A 26,313-nucleotide genomic window follows, 5' to 3' on the forward strand; every position below is an offset into this window, starting at 1 on the left:
CTGGTGTAGACTCTCGTGAGCTAAGGCTGAATCAGTTTTACTCACTCGGTAGAAACTGCACCGTTTTTCAGGCGGAAATATTTGCTCTTATGTGTGGAGCGCAATCAGCAGCGCGTAATGGGTAAAGTCATATACTTCTGTTGAGATAGTCAAGCTGCTATGGAAGCTCTTGCTTCAGCCAATTCAAGGTCAAAGCTTGTTTTCGCATGTCGAACTCAAATTGAGGAACTGAATTCAGTCAACTCTGTAAACCTTGTATGGGCCATTCTTCCATCGCTGGAAATGAATTGGCTGATGAGCTAGCCGCGAAGGAGCATCGCATGACTTCGTTGGCCCTAAGCCAGCTATTCCAATTTCGAAGTGCTGGAAGAAGCTTCAGATAAATTCTTGGGCGGCAACTCAACGTAAGCAATATTGGAAGAGTCGTGTCGTCAAACAAAATTGTACATTACTAAGCCATCTCCAAGGGTGGCGAAGTATTTAACAAATCTGTCAAAGCAGAATTGCAGTCTCTTGTTCTGAGTTATGACTGACCAATGAAGTCCATTTGTATGTGATAATTGTGATTCTGATTATGGAACTTCGTATCACCTGATAGAGTCAGTGACATAAGTTAGAATTGGATGCTGTTTTTCCATACAAAATGCCCAAGTTTGGGGTGCTGTATCTCAGCTTCTGGTAGTCCAAATCGGCTGAAATTTGGAGGACGAACTACAAATAACTTGAAGTTTTGCCTGTAAGGGAATTATAACATTACAGTCAAAGACAAAAGTAAGTAACCGACAAAAGTAAGTAACGAGACTTTTTAATTTAATTCGAAAACGGTAAGTCGTGGAAAGTTGGTGTGTTCTGCAAATTTTTTTAACTTCTGAAATTGAACAACTTTGTGGAACAAACCAACAACCCACAACTTACCGTACAACTAAACTTAGTTTAAGTATTTGTTAGATTCAGTGTATAGGGAGCCAGATCCTGTTATTGGGACTTTTGATTCACTTCGGCAGTAGGGTATTTTGAAAGCTAATGAGGTCATATTTGACCACAATATGCGTCGTATTGAAGTGCTTCGTACTCTTATTTCAGATAATTCGGTCGAGGAATACCCCCCATGCCAAAGTGATTCATGGAAGTGCCCTTATAGCTCTGCACCCACATAATCACTAGAAGTTCAATTAAACTTACTTCTTCGAGTTGCTGCAAACCGATCGCCATTTTCCTTGATTCAGTAGCTGTAGTCTACCCGCCAGCGGGTTGGGACCATCCACCAGCCGTGCACCGACCTCTCGAGGGTCCGATTCGATGTCCTTGTAGCCAGAGTTGGGCAACGACGTAAAGGTGATTTTGTTTTCCGATGTGCCCTGCAAGAATGAAATTGAAAATATGCATAAGAAAACATGTGTAAAAATGTATCAGTACGGAATGAACATGCGTTAACCGAAAGTGAAAATGAAATCAGCTGTAGGCCGAGTAGACGGGCAGGTGAAAACGAAAGCCTTCTAACCGAGTAACCGAGTTGCGGCGGAGGCAGATATAAATACGTTGAATGAGTGATGGAAGTTACCACACCTCAAGTGAAGTGAAAATTTCCCAATGAAAACTACGATTACTAACCCGAGAAAATTGCTGCAATTACTCGTGCATACATTCGCTGGTTTGAACTCTGCATGATGTACAATTTTTTACTTTATCAGATTCAATTTCACTTTTATTTTGATGTCTTCGAACGCTATCTCAGATTGAATCAGCCCTGAAGAAAAGATGTATCATGGTTTAATTTGCACTAACACTATACCTGAAGCAGTCCAAGTTTGTATAAAATATACAAAATTGTTATTGGATTACGTTTGTCTAATGGGGCCAAATAAATCTTTGACAAATAAATGAAATGTGATTTGTTGTTAAAAAGACGTTAATAATAGCTTAATAAATTCCACAACTAAGATGATAGTGTTGCCCAACATGGAATAGGTATAAAACGTGAAAGTAATATTCAATATAATATTGATGAAAAAAATTAAAAAAGGTTTCATTTGCATTGACAAATGTTATTTTTAATAAGAAAAATGGATTTCCATGATAATGTTAAAGTATAATATACTCTCCTCCACTGCCATTCAAAGTTTGAATCAATCTTAATTGCATTTCAGACGGGTAAAGATGTCGCCATTTAACAATTGACCTCGACCAAGCCACATGGTTGGCATCACGACATTACAACCATTCATATCCAAGAATGTGCAATTTGAAGAATCGGATCTTCTTTCAACGATAAATTGGCTTAGCGCGAACTACCGATCTGTCTTCTTAATTAATTAACGGCTGACCTAACCTTTCGTCGAGAGCAGCGAAAGCGGATGTTTTTCACACACACTCGCGACCAGCCAATCAGCCAAGCATATAGTAGCTAGATAGATACGATGATTTTATGAATGAAAACGATGGGCGGAACGGTTTGTCACGCGAGTGGCGTTCGCCGGGCTATTCACCTACTATACATTAAGAAAGAGATGATGGGGTGATATGCGCCCCTGAGAAAATAAAAACCGATGTGAATTGTCATATTTTTACTGCCGTGAATCGCAAGTCAGTCCCATCTGTAAAAAGTAGGCATTGAGAAAATGAGCTGTGAAGTTTTCAAACTCGTTTTCCATACGAATATTCAAAAATTCCAGAGGATTATAATATGTTTCAATCTTAATAAAACTTTCACAACTTGCTTTTTACTACGATACCTTTTCGAGAAAAATATAAAGATGATCAAAACAAGTTGCATTTTTGTGTTTCACGGTGCGAAAATCTGTGGTGGGACTGATATGCGGTTACTTTTCATTATGGGACAATTTGACTTGCTGTTTTTTTTCCTAATTTTTCCGAACAAATCATATTATTTCATTAGTGCAGCTGAAAGAGCATTGGAAGAGATGTTGAAAACTGAATTCAACTCAATTTTGACGAAAATGCAGATGGGACTGACTTGCGATTCAGGGCAGTTTAGGACATAATTTAAAATTTACCGGGAATTCATCTATTCTATCTATTATACGGTATCAGTTATAGATTAATGGCACCGTTCGTGTTCGTTACCGACAGCATATGAGCACATTGAAGCCTCCTGTATTTTGCCAGAGTTCGTGTAAAGCCTACAGCTTTGAGCCTATCTTTCTCGAGTAGAGAAATTAGCCAAAATACAGGGCGCTTCAATGCTTACTGATTTTCCCAATAGCATGCTCAACTTTCATCACTTAATTATTCAAAAACTACGAATAGTATTGGCGCAACTACTTTGCCTCATATTTTTTATTTCTAAAGTTAAGGTGAAGATGAATCGAAGCCAAACCTCAAATTTTCAAAGGCACAAATCTGGATAACCCAACATCCGTTTAAGCTGAAAACTTAATCGATTGGTCACCAGTTGGTCAATCGATTGAATTTTCAGCACAAACGGGTGTTTGGTTCTCCATATTTGTGCTTTTGAAGGCTTCGATTCTTTTTCACCTTGAATTTAATTATTAATTTGGTTTGAATTTTATTTTTTATGAGGAAATCTGAAAATATTTTTGCTTTTAAATTTATATATGATAGAATATGAATAAAATTTTCTTATCTTTGACATATTGCGGTGGCACGTTTTACCCCGACGGCGCATTCCACACCTAGTTCCCCTAAGTATATGTATGTTCGATTTCAAAAGCGTCAAGTGGATGACTACCTGTAGCCCTATTAACATTACAATTAGCGTAAAATGACGAGTAGTACACGAGCACCATCGGAACGCTGCTATACGTATTACGTGGCACTTTAGATGCTATTAAAACGTCATGAAAAACGGTACTATCGCAACAATAGGAGATTAGATTTAAATTTCGAAAGGCCTATTCCGAGAAATTGATGCGTCACACATTGGAGGCGCACCGCGGATGACTAAACTGTTTGCGATGGAATCGCAGACGTTTTATTTGCGTCACTTTAATTTGTTTAGGTGTAGGGGAAGACGGGGTAAGACGGGGTAATTCATATGTCAAAATCAAGAATTAATAAATCCTTTTTCGACGCAACATGTCGTTTTTTGAAGTCTTAGGCATGATCAAAAAATTTCACAGGTGTTGTATTTGTAAAAAAATATGCATTTCTTTACGCTTGAAAAAGTGATGTCTTATCAAGATTATTTTTAGCGACGGGGTAAAACCGCCCACCCACGGGGTAAAAGCGACCACCACGATTTTCGAACACAGTTTTGAGAAAAAATATATCAGTTCCCTAAGATTCTGAAAAGTATAATGTTTTATGAATTCTACATTGATTAACGGGGATATTGAAACATTTTTAGGGTTAATTAATTAAAAAACTTAGCTGTTTACTTATTTTTACCTTGAGACACCCATATTTTGGAAAAATATACGGATTTGGTTTGTTTTTATAACAAAATTCATTTCATTTTACTTGAATAGTAATGTAAATCGTATTTACAACTTATAAAATGGTTTTGACATTTTATTTGGTATAAATTAGGGGTGGCGGTCTTACCCCATCAACAGTGGTCGGTTTTACCCCGCAGCGCAATTTTCACAACTATGGCTCCATTTCATAGCTTAATATTTACAATTCATATTTCACTTCACTGAAGCATATTTCATATTTCTGTTGATGCATGGACGGGTAATTTGTTATGTTTTTTTCAAAAAATTCTCTTCCGAAATGCTTAAGTGAGCATCTGTTAAATTTAGATCAAATTCAATATTGACGAGCAGAATCTTTGTTTTTGATATTTGGTATGAAAAATTTAATGTAAATACCATCCTAAATGGTTCGGAATGTCAAAAATCTTGTATTTATGAAAAGTTCTTGGTGAAATTTTAAGAAACCCGCCATTTTCATGCCAAACTGAAGGTGGTCCGTCTTACCCCGGCGGGCGCTCTTACCCCGTCTTCCCCTATGAGTTCGATTCGTCGAACGGTTCCGATTTTGTCTGTTTTGAAAATGTCTTTGACATCCCTGTACACTAAAATAATAGGTATCTATAACTATCTTATAATCTTATCAGATTTATTATGATCATCATCTGTCCGATTTCTGGTTACTGATGGTGGACATAATTCTGATTAATGCTGCCCAATGAACAAAAAAAGGTTTCCTAAGATAATATATACTTTCTAAATCGAAAAATTCGCTCAGGCTATTTAAAGCCATTTTAAGTCAATTTAGGGCTTTTCAAACCAATTCACGCCTTTTCGAGCCATTTCAAGCACTTTATTTGTAATTAGTCCATTTCATGCCAATTCACACCGTTTTAGCAGTTCTCCTGGGCTAAAATTGTCTGCAGATATAAAGATATCGAAGGGTATCATTAAATACATGCATACAATTTTCTTCCATAAAAGCACTGCCGGTCAGTGGGAGGTGGATTGTATCACACACAATTCACACCGTTTTAGCAGTGTAGACCATTTCAAGCAATTGTCTGCCATTTTAACCCGAGTTAAGCCGTTTAAATCTATTCTCAGCTGTTTACATCAATTTTAAGCCTTTTTCAGCTGTTCTACGTCAATTTAAGTCATTTCTGGACAAACATTTCAAAAGGGCACATCGACATTGGTAAACATTGGCTTTGCTTTGCTGTTGAGCCCAATTCAACTCGATCATACTCACCAATACCACTATCAGGAAGAGCTAACACCAATCTTTCTGATAGCGGTGTTAGTTTGCGTGGGCGGGCTCAAAAGGGCTCAACAGCAACGTTTCAGAAAAAAAAGGCTCAAGACCTCTTGGGCACTTTTCAAATGTTTGTCCAGATTTTAATTATATCTCAGACACTTTAACCTATTTTTAACCATTTTAGGCTAATTAAGCCCAATGTTGATCAAATTTTAGCCGTTTTGAGCCGTTGTAAGCTGTATGAATCTATTCAAAGCTGTTTTAGCCATTTTAAGTCGTTATAAGTCATTTAAAGCCATTTGAAATAATTTTTAGTCACATCAAGTCGTTTTTAGCTATTTAAGTAAGCCATTTTAAATCATTTTAAGTAATACCCAAGTAACATTTAACAGCTGAAATAAGCTGTATAATCAATGTTTTAGCTAAAAAGCTATTATTATTCAGCTACCAATGTTACCTGGGTATTTAGTAATTTGAACAATTTTTAGGTGAAGATAAATCGAAGCCAAACTTCAAATTTTCAAGAGCACGGATCTAGAGAACCAAACATCCGTTTAAGCTGAAAACTTAATCGATTGGTCACTAGCTGGTGGTTACCAATCGATTAGGTTTTCAGCTCAAATAGAAGTTTAGTTCTCCAGATCCGTGCTCTTGAAAATTTGAAGTTTGGCTTCGATTCATCTTCACCTTAAGCAATTTCAAACCGTTTAAGTCATTCTAAGATGAAAATGAATCGAAGTCAAACTTAAAATTTCCAGAAGCACAAATCTGGACAACCAGACTGCCGTTTTTGCTGGAAAATGGATCGATTGCAGCTCTCTATTCATTGTCATTTTTAAACATTTGATGCCGCTTTAAGCCATTTTAGCCTATTTTAAGCTGTTTTAAACCATTTAGACCATAATAAATCTTCGAGTTGTTTAGTAGAATACCTACTTATGTAGATGAAAAAACCGAATTTAGTACTATAACATTTAATTCCACTATAGTTTAGTGGAATTAAATGGTATAGTACTAAATTCGGTTTATTTTATATACTCATTTTAGACCATTATTTTTTTGCAATTTGATGCCGCTTTAAACCGTTTCAAGCGATAGTCGCTTTTAGCGATTTTAAGCCGATTCAGCCGTTTTTGGCGTTAAAGCCGTTTTTAGCCTTTATAGACCCTTTTTTAGTTGTTTAAGCCGTATTGCGCCGTTTTAAATCATTTAGAGCCATTTTAAACCATTTTGAGCTGTCTAAAGCCCTTTTTAGCTATTTTAAGTCATTATGAGCCGTTTTATACCATTCTTAGTGTTATTTTTCGCCGTTTTCGACTGTTTTATGATGTTTTGAGCCATTTTAAGCCATAATTTCATCAATTTTAGACCGACAATTTTATGTCGCTTTAAGCTGTTCCAAGTCATTTTTAGCCGTTTTTTGGCTTTTTTAAGCAGTACTAGTCGTTTTTAGCGTATAAGCAGTTTTAAGCCGTATTGAGCCATTTTAAACCGTTTTGATGTGCTAAAAGCTGTTTTCATCCATTTTAAGGCGTTTTGAACAGTTTGAAACCATGCTTAGTAATTTTTGGCTTAGCCGTTTCAAGCCGTATTAGGGCAAACTTTCATCCATTCAAGCCGTGTTCCCGCGGATACGATCCGGCAGGGAAATAATTAATACAAGAGAGATACGTTCGAATTCACGGTTTATTTCATACTGGTTTCGTACAAGATTTGGCCTTCTATGTATATTCCACTTTACCCTACTTTGTTACATGGAACATCATGCAATCATCGAAAATTAAAAACCAGTTTTTTCGTTCAAATTTAAAGAAACCCTCATGAAAATCTATCACTTAATTACAGACAGTAAGTGCAATGATAGATTTTCATGAACATAACTTCGATTTTGAGTAATGAACCTGGTTTTGAAAATTGGAAAAACGATTATGGTTATTTTCCTCTTAAGCAGGTTAAAGCCGTATTATGCCACTTTAAGCCGTTTCAAGTCGTTCAAAGCAATTTTAATCTATTTCGGGCCATTGTAAGCCGTTTTATGCCATCTCCTTTAAAACCGTATTAACCCCTCTACCGACAGCTTCATCTTTTACCGTTAAAAAATATTCAAACCGCGATAACTTTTTTGTTTCTCGATATTTTTGCACCATTCCTAACCATTTTGAGCCGTTTTAAAATTATTTTTAACCATTCGAAGCCTTCTTAGTCAACTTTTGATATTTTAAATCATTGTAAGCCATTTTAGGTTGGTTTATGGCGTGTTAAGCCATTTTAAGACATTTTTAGTCATTTCAAGCCATCTTAAGCCATTTGAAGCCGTTGTTAGCCATTTTAGGGTATTTTAAGCCGTTTTAGGGCATTTTAAGCCGTTTTTTAGCCGCTCTAAACCATTTTAAAACGTTACACGGCGTTTAAGGCCGTTTTGAGCCTTATTAATCGTTTTAAACCTTATTTAACGGTTTTACTCAGTTTTAAACAGTTTTATGCCGTTTTAAGTCATTTTTAGCCATTTTATGTCGCTTTAAGTCGTTTAAAGCCGTTTTATGCCATGTTTGGCCATTTTAGGAATTTTTAAGTCATTTTTGGCCATTTTATGTCGCTTTAAGTCGTTTAAAGCCGTTTTAAGCCATTTTAGACCATATTAAGCAGTTTTAAGCCATTCTTAGCTATTTTTGGCCATTTTAAGCTTGGCGTGGAATTTGGAATTTTAAGCCTTACGAATTTCAGTCCAAATGGATTTTGGATTTTGGATTTTGGATTTTGGATTTTGGATTTTGGATTTTGGATTTTGGATTTTGGATTTTGGATTTTGGATTTTGGATTTTGGATTTTGGATTTTGGATTTTGGATTTTGGATTTTGGATTTTGGATTTTGGATTTTGGATTTTGGATTTTGGATTTTGGATTTTGGATTTTGGATTTTGGATTTTGGATTTTGGATTTTGGATTTTGAATTTTGGATTTTGGATTTTGGATTTTGGATTTTGGATTTTGGATTTTGGATTTTGGATTTTGGATTTTGGATTTTGGATTTTGGATTTTGGATTTTGGATTTTGGATTTTGGATTTTGGATTTTGGATTTTGGATTTTGGATTTTGGATTTTGGATTTTGGATTTTGGATTTTGGATTTTGGATTTTGGATTTTGGATTTTGGATTTTGGATTTTGGATTTTGGATTTTGGATTTGGATTTTGGATTTTGGATTTTGGATTTTGGATTTTGGATTTTGGATTTTGGATTTTGGATTTTGGATTTTGGATTTTGGATTTTGGATTTTGGATTTTGGATTTTGGATTTTGGATTTTGGATTTTGGATTTTGGATTTTGGATTTTGGATTTTGGATTTTGGATTTTGGATTTTGGATTTTGGATTTTGGATTTTGGATTTTGGATTTTGGATTTTGGATTTTGGATTTTGGATTTTGGATTTTGGATTTTGGATTTTGGATTTTGGATTTTGGATTTTGGATTTTGGATTTTGGATTTTGGATTTTGGATTTTGGATTTTGGATTTTGGATTTTGGATTTTGGATTTTGGATTTTGGATTTTGGATTTTGGATTTTGGATTTTGGATTTTGGATTTTGGATTTTGGATTTTGGATTTTGGATTTTGGATTTTGGATTTTGGATTTTGGATTTTGGATTTTGGATTTTGGATTTTGGATTTTGGATTTTGGATTTTGGATTTTGGATTTTGGATTTTGGATTTTGGATTTTGGATTTTGGATTTTGGATTTTGGATTTTGGATTTTGGATTTTGGATTTTGGATTTTGGATTTTGGATTTTGGATTTATTCACAATCACCGTGATAAGAAAACGGTGATTCAAAACCATAACAAAGTACTACATGTCCCATCATTCCATAACTGAGTTCCATCAGCTTGGAACAAACTATGCAACAATTAAAATAGAATTAATAAATAATAATTGCACTCAACGAAGGCGTTGACTGCAACTTACAGTGATTTATAATATGTAGTATTAAATTGCATGCTGTTTTTTGTGAAACGTTCTGAGTACAAAATACAAAATACATTGTTCTGTGTTGAGCTTCAAAAGGTAAATTTAAAAATATTTCGTATGACGTTCGTTAAAATTTTTGAACAACTCTACCATAACATAAGACGGTAAGCATTCGAAAGCAAAAAGCAGCAAGCTTAATCATTGGGGTGCACAAAGAAGCTCTTTTTTGTTTCGAGAATTAAAATTCATAACATTAATTTAAAAGATAGCATCACTTCAGTAACTTTCTTTCCTTCACAACGTCATCGTGTCCAGCCCAATGGCGCAGCTGAAACAAAGGTATCTAGCCCGACAAGGGTATGAGAACAAAATGAGATCAAATGCAGATTTTCAATCATTTAACAACAGTTTTGATTCATTTTGAACAAATTAAATCTTAATATATCAGAAACAAAAGTCTATGATATATGATAATATTTATACAAAACGTATTCTAGGATAGTCAACCCTCCAATACCCAACCTCACTTAAGACTGGGTGCTCTTTCGGATTTTTCGTATATTTTCGTAGCACGAAAATCGAAACTATTTAGGACTATAACACGCATATCTGGAATGTTTTTTAAACTTATGTGTTATGACTTTTGAACATTTTCGTACAATTGAAAAATGTTTGAACAATTCAAGTATGTATTTTATAATTCACAAATGCCTGAGTCTCATATAACATGTGTGTAATATAAGCATAAATAATAAAAAAAAACATAAAACTATGTTTATTATATATTTTTGCACGATCGACCTGTCATAGAATAAAAGCATTGCTAAATTAACTCCAAAATTGTTGTATTGTTAAAAATCTATGACCAGAAGAGACTCCACATAAATAAAAAAAGATAGGGATGTTCAACTACAAAAAATAATCCGAAATTCACAAAAAATAAATCATTTCCATTTTAGGCTTAGATCGATTTTAGATAGCGAAGCATGAAATTCAGGTCGAAAATAATAATTTTATTATTAGAGGGTTAAACGGTGTAAGTTCTCATTCATCCCTATCTATCCCATTTATTATTCAGTGTTACCACTGCATGCTCGGGCAGATCGTCTCTTTTACCTAACCGCTATGGTTCGAAATAGATAAACAGACATTGCTCCAGTAAGCGCAGTTATCTTTCCGCTTTGTTTTTATTTTCGGCATATCTAATGGTCGTCTAGTGTTGCGGATGAGACGACTCAGGGTGTCCACCACACTTACCAAATCAATCCAAGCGTGACCAAGTTTTGGTGCGTAGAAGTAGACGAACACCGTACAGCACAGGTCAATCCAGTTTAATTAGGGCGAACCGGGCACGAAAAGTAAAGACAACACATAGAACTGAAAGGCACGCGATGAATGACGGTTCCGAAAAACAAATTAGGTCAGGCGGGACCATTCCAATCCAATTACAGGGTTTTAGGCTGAAATTGGTGGTAGTGTTTGCGTCATGAAGTGTGCGCTTAGCATAATTGATACGAATCCGAAGCTTGCCTGGTCACTGGGTTAATGGGGCTTGGTTTAATTTGTTGGATAGGTGTCATGTCACATAGAGTAAAACTCATGTGCATCGATGTTCCACAACTAAATTTCAAGAGAATTAAGCAATACTTAAAAAATGTGAAGTTTACTATATGGTTTGGTCTTTTCGTCGCATTGTCGTAGGAACAGAGAGGGATCAGGGGGGCTAGAGCCCTTTTTACATATTCTTGGAAGAAGTAATCAAAGAATCTATTAGCAAATCAATAGACAATTCGCTCATGATAAATATGGAGGAATATACATGAAAGAATTCCTAAAAAATATCACGAAAAACGTTATGAATCAACTAAAAGAATTTGCAAATCATATACTAGACGAGTTTCTAGATTAATTTCCAAGATAATTATTAAAAACCAAAACAACAAACAAACACCCACATAATATCCTGCGGAGCTTTCTGGAGGAATTCTTTGAAAACATTGAAGGATACAAAAAATGTGTAGGAAACATCGGAGAAAATTCTGCAATAATTGCTGCTGTATTTGTGAATGAAATTTAGAAGAATCTTTGGAGATTTTACATTAGAAAATAATGGATAAAGCACTGAAGTTGTAACCCCAGTAGAAAATACTGGAGAAAGTATGTGAAGAATTTCGGCCTGAATTCAGTGAGGCTAATCCTGAAAGAATTCACAACAAATTTTCTGAAAAAAAATCCTCGAGGATTCCTAATTAGACCCATGGATGAACTATTTTAAGATTCCATATGAAACGGTTCAATGATTAAAAATCGGCGTATGATCTCCTCAAGAAATTCTTGTAGGATTTTCTTGAAAAATCTTCAAACAAATTTCTTCAGAAAATTTGGATTAAACCTGTGAGAGTTTGCTAGTAGAAGCTTTTGTAGGAATCTTTGGAATATACGATACAGCTAGAGTAACAACTGGAGAAATCTGTAGAAGAACTTAGGCAGGAATCTCTGGAGGAAATCTTGTGATAGTCTTCATGGAAAGAATATAATAATCCGTGTAGAAATAACTGGAGGTAGTATCGTTGGACTTTCTGGAACAAGGAGGAGAAATTCGTTTGGGTATGCAACGAAAAATATGGACGAATTCCTGGGAGAATTGATGGGGATACTGTAAAAGAATTTCCGGGGGAATGCCCAGTAAAGTAGGTAAAGTATGCCTATGAACTATTTCAGTAGAAATGCTTACAAAAAATCCTGAAGCTCCAGGAATCTGAGTAGAAATTCATGAAGAAAATATGGTTTAGTCTTGTGAGAGCCTCTGAAGGTCTCTCTTTTGCAAAGATAAGAGTAAAAAAAGGAGCTTTAGAGACCTTAGAGACTTTAAAGGCCTTTAATCAAATACAGTTACTTTTAAGAGACTTTCATTAAAACAGTGTACAAGTCTCTAAAAAAGATCTGCTACCATAGCTGCAATATCAAAATAATCAGTTCTTCAAACTCTTAATAAACTTTAGCTCATATAACATCAATTTTCCACTTAAATCGAAACCAAAATCCAAATTGAACTCGATCAACACCATTGCTGGTACGTTTTCAAAGATATACCGAAAATGAGTCAATTATAGTCCACTCGGAGCCTGGCATCACAATCACAGAACATTAGCGCCACCAAACAGATCCAGCATCGAAAAAGTCAATCATCGCAACCAGCTAAACGCCAGTTACGATCATTGAAAATTGACTCAAATAAACGTAATGATCATGATCATCATCGGCATGATCGCAAAAAGCCGTAATTAGCCATCGGTCTTCGCACTCAAGCCGGGCCCACCAAACGAAGCGCACTCGACAAGAGTGTGCACCCATGCTTGAAGCCGCATAATTGCTTTCAGCATTATGCCAATTTACTATGCACCTAGGTATACCTTTTTGGGTGAGCACTATTGTTGTAGGAATTGGTGCACCTCGGCTGGACGAACCCAAACAAATGGTTCCACTTACCGGAATGCCGTTGATATATCCGCCCGCTACACATTAGAATTTCGTCCAGCGGAAGTTGGGGCAAGTGTGACACTTTATGCATTTTGTTTTCTAAGTTTTTCCAAAGCTATCAAACCACCAATTTTGCGATGCATCGATACTAATAAAAATTCTAATTATAATTCATCTTAAATCCTGCTTTTTAAAGCAGCTCACGGTGTCTTTGTGGAGTAACTTTATTACAAAAAAATAGGTAAGTCTGAAATTTCGAACTAAAAACAATTATACTTTGCTCTTTCATTTGCGACCAAAATCAATATAATCGGTCGGGGGGTCCAGAACATGTTTTTTTTATTTTGTGTGAAGTATTCATGGATATGTGTTTTTGTACCGACGCACATTGCGTTGAACGTAGATACGGGACAAACTGCAAGATCAAACCATTTGAATACCTTGGCTTGGAAGGTAAAGTTGTTCTTGCACAAAAAAGCTGTAATAAGCATATATGATATATGATATACGCATAATCGCAAAACTGTCTCAAACGTCATTTTAGTTATTGTCCACGAAAAACCTTGAAAATCGTACTTAAATTGGTCATAATGATGTAAGAAGTTATTAGGAAATATTTTTAATAGGTGAAGATGCATCGATATCAAACCTCGAATTTTCAAGAGCTTGTTTGTAGATTTGTATCTTGAGAACCTGACAACCTTTTGCGTTGAACATTTTATTGATAAGTCGCCACCAGCGAGTGACCAGTGAGTTACCGGTTGTCTGCTTCTCTAGACTTGTGCTTTTGAAAATTCGAGGTTTGGCTTCTATGTACATTCACCCTTAAAACCATTGATAACCGAGTGTGTAGCTCGTTGTTATTAAACAGATAAACGGACCAAAATAAAAACAGTCACCGCTGGGTGACAGAGGAGGATCTTCTCTTCGTCGTAGCATTGTGAAATAAAGTGTAAATCCATTCGTTTGCTCAGTAATAACAAGCTATGGCTTTTAGGACGAGATCATAAATTATGCGAGATTTCTCTTTTTGCTCGTAGATACAAAAGTGACTTATCCGCTTTTCAAACAACACAATTTCAGTTATTCGAATTAACTAGTAGAGGGCTTCGCATGTGATAAACCTTGTTATAAGGCATGTAATATACTAATAATAATACGCTAATTTGGATGGTATTTGAGAAGTTTCAAATCTTATATTTTTTATGTTATTTTCTTAATGGCACAGTGCTTATGAAAAGATTAGAAACTAACATCATGAGGTTAAAATGGGTTTGGGATTTTTGTACTTGTTTACAGGGCTATAACCCCATATTAATCCCTCTACCGGCAGCTTCATTTTTTCAAAATAGTCAAATCGCGATAACTTTTTTGTTTCACAATATTTTTGAAAAAAAATTTCACAACTTCTCAAAAAACTCTCTTATTTTCAGAATCTGTATAAGTTTTGAGCATTGGTCATCTATATTCGGAGTTATTCCAAAATTTCTTGGGGGACCGACGCATAGCCATAACTCTCGTAATTATCTCTGGCTACAGATTTTTTCTCATATTCGGTTATTCGCTTTTCAAAACTATACTTTGATGAAAGTCTATTGTGAAGAAATTAAACAAATCGCTGTAACTGTTTTTGAGCAATGAGCTTTTATGTTTTTGGTACCACTCTAGCCGTAACGAGATCTTGAAAACTTCTTTAAACATCATATTGAAATTTTATATGGGAAGTGCCGGTCCCCCAAGGAACATCGAAATATCTTTAAAACTAGTTGACCAATGGTCAATACCGACATAGATTCCAAAAAAAGAAGAGTTTTTTGTGAAGTTGTGAAAAAATGGTGGAAAAATATAGAGAAACAAAAAAGTTATCGCGATTCAAATATATTTTTGTGCTGAAAAAATGAAGCTGCCGGTAGAGGGGTTAAGCTAAATAATAGCAAACAAACTCATGAATATCTCTTCTGCTATCTGTCGAATTGAATTTCTCTCTTCAGCAAATTTCTTTATTATGGTTTGAAGAATGAGCTTTTACAATGGGATAATAAGTTTGTACTTACATTACAGTACAAACGTGTTTGGAACATACCTCAAAATTTCTTCATAGTAATTTCCATTTAAACCTACATTGTCTTTGGGCCACCTTAAATCACCACCTAGAAAGCTGCGAATTTCACAGAACACTATTTTCATAGTAAGGATAGTAAGGAACATATGGGAGATTAAATTCTCAAACATTTTTTAATTTTGAACCGCCCCAATGTACATATACACAAAGATAGGCAAATTCAAACATACGTGCAAGTCTCTCAAAACCAAAAAAAAAATTACTCTGGACCCCCCGACCGATTATTTTGGTTTAAGCAGCAAATTAACGCAAGAAACCTAGACTTTATTGTGGATAAGTTTCAGACTTACCTATTTTTTTGTAATAAACTTGTTCTACGAAACACACCGTGAGCTATTTTTATAAAAATCTTACTATATTTGGTTATCTATACAAAAATTGATTAATATAAGTGAAAAAATTTATCAATATTCATAATATTTTATACATTATACTTAGACTTATATTGCACTCAAATAGAAAAAAAGTGTAATAAATTGTAGTACCATAAGAGTAACACTGACCCCAAACTCCGCTACGCGTCATGTGCTGTGTCGATTTTGAAAAAGGCACGAAAAGCACTGATGCAAAGAGTCCCATGTTACAGGTGGTGCATCCGGGAAAATAAATGCCACGCAGGAAAGGTTGTACATAAGTCCATTATCCACGTGCTTCAGTTCAGTTCTCATATTTTCGTATACCTATCGACACAGTCAACACATATGACTCAACGAACGAACAAACCAAAGAGAGTAACGACAAGTCACGCAGGAGAAAGCCACAAGGTCCTTAAGGTTCGGCATTCTGATCAAGGCCACTGACCTCTCCACGGCATTATGAATACCAAACAAAAAGAAAGAAAGACGCGTAAGGCGTAACAACCAAGTTGTTGCCCTCAATCTGTCGTTTGGTTTAGGTAAACGTTTGCGTCCGTTGGGACCAAGGTAATTTACGATTAAATGATCAACGGCTACACACACTCACTCCGAAAATAATGGTCGTAGTTAGACAGACGCGATTGTCTTTACACGCAGGTTGCTGATAATTTTTGCCTATCGCAAGGTTCGAATTGGAAGCTACATTGTGATAGAGGAAGGACGACATTCATATGCAAGACACATGTATCTTGTTGCCGAAGGTTTGAAACCTAATAAGTGATATGTTTTACAATTGAGTTAAAACATTGTTAATAATCATGGGATCCCTCTTTTAGACTTTTGTACGTACATAATTTTTGAAATGTGTATCAAATAAAGACTGTGACTGCCATCAATTGACCCATTGTAAGCAATGAATTATGATCAGGTACTCTCACAAAGTTTACAATCTCAAGTAATTTAATTTACTTAATTTATGTTCGGCGTAACAAAACTAACCTCTACTTGAGTTGACTTAAGCAAGCACTTTGCTAGTGGCCCAAAATTAAATACACAGCCTAACTTATTACGAACTTGCTTGAAAATGGTGCAGTAGTGTCAACCATGCGTATTAATGTGTTGAATCAAAAGCGCATGAGAATAAGCCCCAGATCTAGTTCAACATTTCAAAAAGAAACTGTCACAGGTGCATGGAGGTTATTTTAAGTTTTTCCGAATATAACTCTCAAACACCAGACTAGAAATAGTGATTTTCAAATTTATCGCCCAAATTTCTTCAAAAGGTGATAAATTTATCTTACATTACAAGCCTTTATTTTTTTAAATGATAATACTTCTAACATTTGGAATCGCTACTGTGCGGAATGACTTATAAGAAATAGAGATAAAGTTTTGGTAGAGTCGATTAGAACGCTATTGTTGCTTCTGGCTGAATTGTTCTTACTCTACTTTTTCGCTTGAAGAGAGATTCTTTCAGAATTAATACAAGAAACTACTTCCTTAGAATTCCTACATAGATTCATCAAAGTATCCGCGATGCTAAAACTAAAAGTAATTCCCATATGGGCTCTAATTAGGGGCCTTCCTTAGCCGAGTAGTTATAGTCCGCGGCTACAAAGCAATGCCATGCTGAAGCTGTCTGGGTTCGGTTCCCGGTCGGTCCAGGATCTTTTCGTAATGGAAATTTCCCTGACTTCCCTGGGTATAGAGTATCATCGTACCTGCCACACGATATACGAATGCAAAAAAGGCAACATTGGCAAAGAAAGCTTTAAGTTAATAACTGTGGAAGTGCACGTGAGAAAACTAAGCTGAGAAGCACGCTTTGTCCCAGTGGGGAAGTAATACCAAGAAAAAAAGGCTGTAATTAGAATATCGAAAAAAAAAGCATAAAATGAAGAATTCGTCAAAAGCTTCATCCAGAGATCTCTACATAAATTTTTACAAAGGTCCATCAAAAATGTCTCCAGCAGAGAGAAAATAATTAGAGTAATGACAGAATAAATTTTAACATAAAAATAAATAAAACAAAATTTCAGATTAAATCCTTAAGAAATCAATATCACATTTTTTTGTTATAGTTCCTGTTGACAATCAAAACATTGGTATTATTTTCTGATTAATTTTTATTTAATCTTTAAAAGATCTTCAGGAAAAGTTGTTAGCAAAAATGATAAGCAAAATCTCTAGCGAAGTCCCAGAGAAATTCGTGAAGGAATTGTTATTGAAATTTTTAGTAATAACTATTGTTCTATTTTTTGAGAAATCCGAACAGCAAGTTAGAACAGCGTTTCCTAACCGCAGGTCCGCGGACCCCTAGGGGGCAGAGTTGACCACTCGAAGGGTTCGTGAAGCCATTGCAACAAAAAAAAGTAAATGAAAATTAAAAAAGTTTTAAATAAGAGCTATTGCCAATATCATCTATTTTTGATCTATGGTAAATATGCTTAATGAAACCAATAATAAATTCTTTTAATGCTCTATAAAGCATTTTTCAATAAGAATCTGAAAGAAAGAAGTGCTCACTAGATTTCTTTCTTTGGAGCAGCGCTGTTCTCTTTGCATTTCCTCAAAATCTTAAGTGTTGATGAAAACTTTGAAAAATATTGGAGAGTTTCTTGTCCGACTCTCATTAAATTCATTGCATTTTCTTCTGCTGTTTTTAAATGTATTACACAGGGAACGCTTTGACTTATTCATTTCGAAGCTATCAGAAGAGATAGTACAAACTTGGCAAACTGATATTTTTTCATGGTCTCTTTTGAAATTTTTATGGATTCATAGTGCTATAACTAACTATAACTTGATTAGAAATTCACAATGGATTTTTTGCCAATTTCAATGGATTCTTATTAGTATTCTAATGGATTTTTAATAATTGTTTTGGCATAATTTATGTCAATTGTTCAGTAAATATTTCTATGATTCACACACAAAATATTTGGTGGGCTCTACAAATGGTTCTTTGTATGTTCTTTCCTTGAATCCTTGAAAACGGCCGTAATAATAACACAATGCAAATTCTTTTAACAATTCTTGAAAGATCTTGACATTTTTAGTCATTATTTTTTATAGCAAATCTTTTTCGAAGATAATTTATATGACTTATCAAAAAAATTTTAACGATCAATTTGCGAATTTCACTTGCATCTAATAATAATGAGATTTATGTAAATATTTTAATATTTAGTACCAAAAGTGCATTGAATTGATTGAGGTACTCAAATTGTAATGTTACTGGACAAATATACGTTCAATTTTCCCTTTTCATTTGTTTTCGATGACCAACGGCAAGAAATATAAAACAAATGAGATCAATATTGCTGTTGAAAGTTACCCCATAAGGGTAGTGAACATCGTTTTTGAATTTTTATAATGTTTAAGCATCAAATTATCAAAACTTTTATATTGTCAATTTGTACACTACTAAGTACTGCAACTGATAGTAAATGCCTCGAATGACATATTTCTACCGTTTTTGAGGTACGAGGAGCGTTTTTAAACATTAATTTCATACAATTCAATGTGTAATATGATTTCCACCTCCAGCAAACCAACCAAAAAAGAAACAATGCCCAAACCCTTGCCAAAATCTTCTGTTGTATTCCTAAAGTCAATGCACGGCGGAATAAATTATAATAATAAATAATAATAAATAAACTCAATGCTGAACGAAATGACAATTCGGTTACATGTCGAAGTGTTACAAGTTTCACCCCTGTTGCAAGATACCCCGTTTGACGGTACTGTATTTAACAAGATTAGATTGCGAATTTTGAGTGAATAATTTCATTAACGTTACGTCGATGACGTAACATTTCTTTGAAGCATCTCTTACCATGATGAATCAAAATCCGGACGGTATAAATATCCAGACACTCGTATATTATTCATTAATCAAAGGTATAATTGAATATTAAACTGCTGGATTATATTCATAGTTTCAACTTATAATGATGCTGATCATTTCACTATAATTTAAAATCTAGTTACCATTTGAAAATAAATAATAGAAAACAAATACCAAAATGTTCCTCCAGTTGAAGGTCATTCTTCTACAGTGCAAGTGTATGTGTTTATCAATCACGCAAAAGTATCATGACGTGTAATTGTCGATTACTTTTTAGCAAATTTTCATACAAATGAACGACGTGATAATTTAACAATCTGACAACACAATTGCCATGAAATATTGTGTGAATATACATTAATTGGCGTTAAAAACTGCTGTCCGGAATTATGTGCAAGAGACTTGAAATCCGGACATCGTACTAAAACCCTGTGTTTTTCCAGCGTGTGTGAATATTTGTAAAATATCTCTACGTGAAAACTTGAAAAATATTCATGCACAGTGTCGTGAATTCTCAGAATTGTGTTTAATACTAAAATAAGCTACGTGAATGTAGTTTCGTGGTTGCAACTTGAACAAGCTACCTTCAATTGGATACCGTCAGTTTCATGAGAGGTAATTACGACATAAATTCGTTTACATAAAGCTCTATAAAACATTCTAGAGGCCATGCATGGTTGAAATTCTTATGACTGTTATTTCAAACTGAATTGATACATCTTTTACGAATTAATTCACGAATTTTAAGGGGTAAAATGCAGCTTTCCGGATGTTGATTCAGTAGTGTCCGGATGTAAAGCCAAAGCTTGCATCTGATGTCCGGATTTATGGACAAGACATACAACATTATTTAAACGAATTTCATTCCATTATAGTAGTTGTCACCATGGAATTCATCATTACTCCCAAGATCTGATGTAGTATAATAACACTTAAACTAAATCTGAAGAAAACCTAATGAAAAAAGTGTTTGAACATTTGGTTTTGCTTAAAAGTCCGGGTAATGATGCATCACGGTATCAGTTCTGCACAAATCGCATTATTTTTGAGCGACTAAAAATCTGAAAAAAAATTATCAGTAACGATAGAATTCTTGATCAGATTATCACTTATTTTTACACTAAACATTTTTAAATTTAAAATTTATGTTGCCTATCTAAGAGATTAGAGGTCTAACCTCCGTAATTGTGAAATGTGTTATTTTTATTTCTATTCAAAGTATCTGAAAAGTTATGACTTCATAATGTTGTTTCCATTTAAAGAAAAGTACGTGATTTTTTCAAATTTTACCATTTTTTCAAGTGTTCTCTAACAAAGCAAAATTAAATTTGAAACAAAAAAATAGGTGGATCATCATTGATGCAATGTACTTGAACACACCACGGCGAAAGATTTGGTAAAAACAAATTATACTAATTATTTTTGAACAAAACACAAATGTGCTGGCTAGATAAGAATTGATTTTCTAAAATCGAAATTTCCAATGTAAATGTCTATAAAAAGTGTCTTCGACAAAGTTGTTCATAAACGTTTTCTAAGAGATTGCAGAAGAGCGTAGCCAAAAATATCGTCATACAAAAAGCAATGTCAATTTGGACCTAAGTAGTATGTACAAAAAATAAATATCCGTGTAAGAAAGCTTGCACAACTGAAAAAAGACGTACCGTTTTGATTCGAATCCCGGACAGCTTCAAATTCCGGACACTCTACTTTATATGGGAAAGATTTCACTCGAAAGGTATCACTATTTGCCATTAAAAAGTTTCCAATTTGAAAGATGATTTTAATAAACATTTTATACAGCAATCCATGAAAATTTACCAACTAGTTTTAACGTCATTCTAACGGCTTAGTGTGTTTAATCAATAATTTAATTATTCTAATTGTGTTTTTCAAGAGCTGTCCGGAATTCGAATCGAAGTGTATATTCCGGAAGCAAAAGTGTGGCTGTGTCCGGCATAAAAATCTAGAAGAGGCCGAATATTTCTATTTATTATAATGAATTCAAAATGTGGAATCCAAATCTTCACCCACCATTCGAAATTTAAGTGTTTGCAAGGCATCCCAGACAACCAAAATGTACGTATGACGAAATCACCTGGAGGCTTTGTATGTGCAAAATTTTACTTATAAGATGTCACGAAAAGGCCTTCTACGTACAAAAGTGGAGGCGAAATATATTATGCATATTGTATGTGATGATTTATAGCATACAATACGAGAGTGTAAATTTTCTACCGAACTAACTTGTGATCTTATGCGACTTAACTTATGATAACAAATGTTGATTTGACAGCTGCTACGGATTGATTCGATTTACTTTGTACGAGTGTACGGGACGAAACAAAATGTACAAATGAACTCAGAAAAAAGCGTTTTATGCGAGGAAACTCATCAGTATGTCAATTTTATCCACCGTGTTTTGCGGTTTTGATGTAGTTGAGTTATTACGTGAACTTTCTTGCGACTTCTGGTTGTCTGGGATGATTACGCTAAAGTTTCATACAGAACGATTCAATTGATATGTGTTTTGATTAGTTGTACTTCACTGAAGCCTTAAGTGTCCGTAATATAAATCGGTAACTCTTAGAACAAATCGCAATGAAAATGTACGCCCTATGCTAAAGATGGTTGTAGTGTGTAAACGTCAAATACAATGCGAGCGCTGCGGGTGGTGTATTGACAACCTACCATATATTTAAATCGACCGTTAAAAAGATGAACAATAATTATGAGAATGTGACGTCTATTTGACTGTGTTTGCACGCACAGCGCTGTTCTACATAATTGTAGCGCATGTAATTTTCCATACAAAATGCTCAACTTTGCCTTGCTTTAGTGTTGTTTCCTGTCAAGCAGTTGAGCTGAAATTTTCTCAAAATTACAATTACAGTGGAATTTCGTTTGTTGCACTATCTTTAAGTGGGCTTCGTTTTAATTGGGCTCCCGTTAGGTGGGCTATAGCACTTAAAACGAAGATAAACGCCACTTTTTTACATGAAGCTCGATTTATCAATGTTGGTAGCCCTGAATTTCTATTGTATTCAATATTTTGAAGGCTAAAAACTCAGCCCGATTAGTGAAAGTCTTTCACTAGGTGGGCTACAGGTTTAGTGCAACTAACGAAAGTTGACTGTATGTTCAATTTTGTAAACACAAAATTTTTTTTTTCTCAGCCCCTGCCGGAAAGTGAGATGTTAGGTGACATTTTTCTAAATAATAGCAGTTTTAAAATGGATGGAATTTCTCCTTGACATTGATTTCTTGATATATATGAATGAATATCACTTACTATTTGAACATCTTCCACTAACTTAACAAACATACACCCAAACCAAAAATGTTCAAAATGATTGTAGAAGAAGAAAATCAAAATGAAAAACTGTTTTTGTTTTTGAAAAATTTAACCTAGTGCCTCACTTTCTGAAAGGGGCTTAAAAATTTAAATTTTGTGGTTACAGAAATGAACATGTTTGTTGTTCGGTGGATCTCGATTGTCTGAAAGGGAACAAAACTAGAGCATGCTATAGTTGAGCATTTTGTATGAAAATCGACATGCGCTGATGCATTAGAATACCTAATCGCACTGGTAGATACATTGGGTCGTGAAATAATAAAGCAACTCTCGGGAATGCAAGATGGTTAAGTTTTGAAGGTGGTCTCTAAATCACATGTAACCAAAAACAAAAATTCACTGGAAGACATCACCAATCGTAAGGAACGCTTTGATTAAGATGAACAAATCAACGGATAGATTTGCTTTATGACCTGAACGCCCTTATTTGTTTGTTACGATTGAAAAATGTTTATATTATGTCACGAATTCATGAATAATAGTCATGATTTAAATAGAAATTTTCTGCATTTTGCTAATCGGGTCTATCCTAAGCCGTTAGCTTAGCGAAGCAGATAAACTAAGTAGCGTTTTGAACTCCTCTTGCAGGGCAAATGCCCTTCATTATTCTGTTTATATCATAAGAAGTTAGAAAATGTCTCAGAGTGAAATTCATGAATTAACTTTTTAACCTATGAAGAAAAGGATAAATCAATAAGGATGTTTAATATATATTTAACGAAAAAAGGGATTAAAAAGTACGGCATCATTATTGGATTAACTTTTTTTTAGTTTACCGATATATATTTGCTAAAGACTTAAATATACAAAACCCTTCTGTGATTGAATGCTACCTTTTAGTTTTTCAAACAAACATACCATGCGCCCTGCCCTGTGTCAACCCAAGGTTCGGTGCACCTGTTACCTTAAACGATAGCATATCACTCCGCGGTTGTGTGTGCTGAAGACCAGAAACCTCACGAGCTCATATCAAACAGCGACAAGTGTTGTGTACACAAAACGAATCGATTTCATAACAAACACACAATCATCACACAGCAATACACGCTTCCACAACCCCCTTCATCGAATCATGCCCCAGATAAGATAAGATAAGAAACACCAACACTCACCAATGCCACCAGTGAACCTCGAACGGTGATTCCGACCATAGGCGCTACATATATTGTAACCCCCGGCTCGATGATCAACCTTGCCTTCCGTTCGACCTCCAGATCCGTCCGTAGTGAATAAGGACTATCGGATGCTCTCAGGTGCTTCTCTCCAAGTACCACATCCCCGGAAATCTCTGTATAATGCACTTCTCCCTCAGACCCCGCTACACTATCGTACTTATAACGTGACTCATCGTCACTACCGGCACCTCCTCCACCTCCATTTTCACTTGTGGGTATATGATTAGTAATGATTTCCCTATTTTCCACCGCAACGTGCTCAAAATCACGATCCGGATGATTGAAAGCACTTTCCCCGAATTCTTGACACCTGGTCACTGTCACCATTACATTACTGAACACTAAAAACACTATTGCCAGCCATTTGGGCTTCCACCGATTCTTCCAACAGATCCGCATTCCCACGCTTCTCCGAGCCATACTCGGTCGTTTCGAATCAAAATTAATATCACTTTCGATACACTTTCGATTCATCATCACAATTCGATTTTTCGTTTCGCTACTTTTTCGGGGGTTTGAATCGAGATCTTCTTCTAATTGCCTCGTTGCATTATATTGGAATCTGAATTGCACTTAACACGTTTTCCCATTTAAGGCACACATTAGCACCGAGGCACACAATACTGACGACAGTAGAATAGGCACTGTTTGAATGCAGCTCTTTTCATGAGTGCGACGAGGCGTAGACTGGCAGTGACACCTTCATGCGCATCGGCGAGGCGATTCCCTAGATTGATAAAGGCACAAATATAGAAAAAAACCTTCATTAGTACGGGTAATGTTCGCGATAAAACAGCAAAGAACACAGATAGGAACATGTGTGACGAACGGTGTGTTGGTTGATGAACCCCCAATACGGGGCTGGTAATGACTGAGGGTCTTGAAAATAGCACCTCTTGCCCGAATAATCAAATCAGAAAGAGACCAAAACGGAACAAAAAATTAAACCAATAGGAACAAAATGAGAGACCAAATATGAACATAACAGATATCAAAGCGGAACCAAGGTAACAAAAAGAAACCCTACAAGTATACCAGGAGATTCGAGATTGATTCCTGAAGGAATCTGACCAGTAGGGATTCCAATTTATACGAAAAAAGGGATAAAAAAATGGAATTTCCAGGGGATTCCTAAGATCCTTGGAATTTATACAAACTTGAAAATAAACCAAACTTTAAACAGAATCATTAAAAATAACTTATGTGAGCTTTCAGAGCCCAATTTTTGTTAAAAAAGACCCATAGAGACCTTCCTTTAAAATAGAAACTTCTTAGAGACTAATATTAAACTAGTGAGCAAATCTTCAAATAGAGACTTGCCACCAGCCCTGTGCCAATGCCAACCAAAAGCCTTCAGGTGAAATTTGATTAACGACACAGTAGTGCACAAAATCTCTGACTACACACGTAAGTGAAAACTATGAACAGTAAGCAACGGTGTGTAGCTAACTGGAACATAATTTAAGGGTGCGCCAAATGATAAGTGTTGTGTAACATGTAGAGCGCAGATACTGTGTAGAGTGGCACTACAGTTACTTCCGAACAAGGAGTTTACATGGAGCCGCTATGCGACAGTTAATTTAGGCTTGCAAGCACAACTTTCAATAGGGGGTGAAAAACAAAGTTACAGTGTTGTTTGAGCATTGTAGCCCTTAAAATCATCATTCATGGTAGAAAGCTAATTGCGTTGAGCAGAATGCATTCATTTGATTCATAAAATAGCAAGCAGCGAAATCCGATCGTTTCTACTCGATAGAGACCGGATCCGGAGCTTCGTCATCCATGGACGGTGATGACTCATGCAGATCAGCCGCGCATATTTAAAAGGCCTTCGTAAAGCTCTTCGCTTGTGCTGCTATTCGTGATCTGTGATGGTTGTCGGTCAAAACTTCCATTCCAACTCTCCTGAGCTGAGCGCCCCTTCCTCCCTAACCTATTTGAAGCTATTTTGAGGTTGAGGTGTTCGGTTTCAGCTATGAAGCTGGAGTCTTTTCCATTGAAGTATGCAGCAATGTAGGGAAGAGCCATCTGATTGAACTGCTTTCCGTTGAGCTTCTCTTCGTCGCAGATGTGCGGGAGTCTTAGCTGTACCTAGCACTAGCAGTTGTGGAGTGAGGAGCGTTTTGACCCACTTACCAATGGAAACAAAAGGGAAATAAAAACTTAAATTGTGATGGAAAATTGATAATATCTTTGGATCGACAATTGAAGTTAATGTAGCTTTCGATCTGTACGGTACACGAGGAAATTTATTGTACAACTGTTCGTAAATTGTAGTATATTGAAACACTAAACAATTGTTTGTTTTAATATAGGAATGATCGTTTAAAGGTATTAGTAATTTGTGTGTGTGTGTGTG

General features: G+C 35.4%; 1 protein-coding gene across 4 annotated transcripts in view; it reads right to left on the reverse strand.

The window, feature by feature from the left end:
- Nucleotides 1-26,313, reverse strand: part of LOC5572817 (protein bark beetle) — a 74,076-nt gene that overhangs the window by 21,050 nt on the left and 26,713 nt on the right. For all 4 annotated transcript variants that reach the window (XM_021847007.1, XM_001654172.3, XM_021847006.1 and 1 more), the window contains exons 2-3: nt 23,892-24,681; nt 1,183-1,358 (exon numbers count right to left, since the gene is read on the reverse strand). In XM_021847007.1, the coding sequence (XP_021702699.1) occupies nt 1,183-1,358; nt 23,892-24,431 (716 nt within the window). In that variant the 5' untranslated portion in view covers nt 24,432-24,681. The remainder of the gene's footprint in view (nt 1-1,182; nt 1,359-23,891; nt 24,682-26,313) is intronic.

Source organism: Aedes aegypti, chromosome 2 (genome assembly GCF_002204515.2).
Source record: "Aedes aegypti strain LVP_AGWG chromosome 2, AaegL5.0 Primary Assembly, whole genome shotgun sequence".
NCBI classification, from domain to species: Eukaryota; Metazoa; Arthropoda; class Insecta; order Diptera; family Culicidae; genus Aedes; species Aedes aegypti.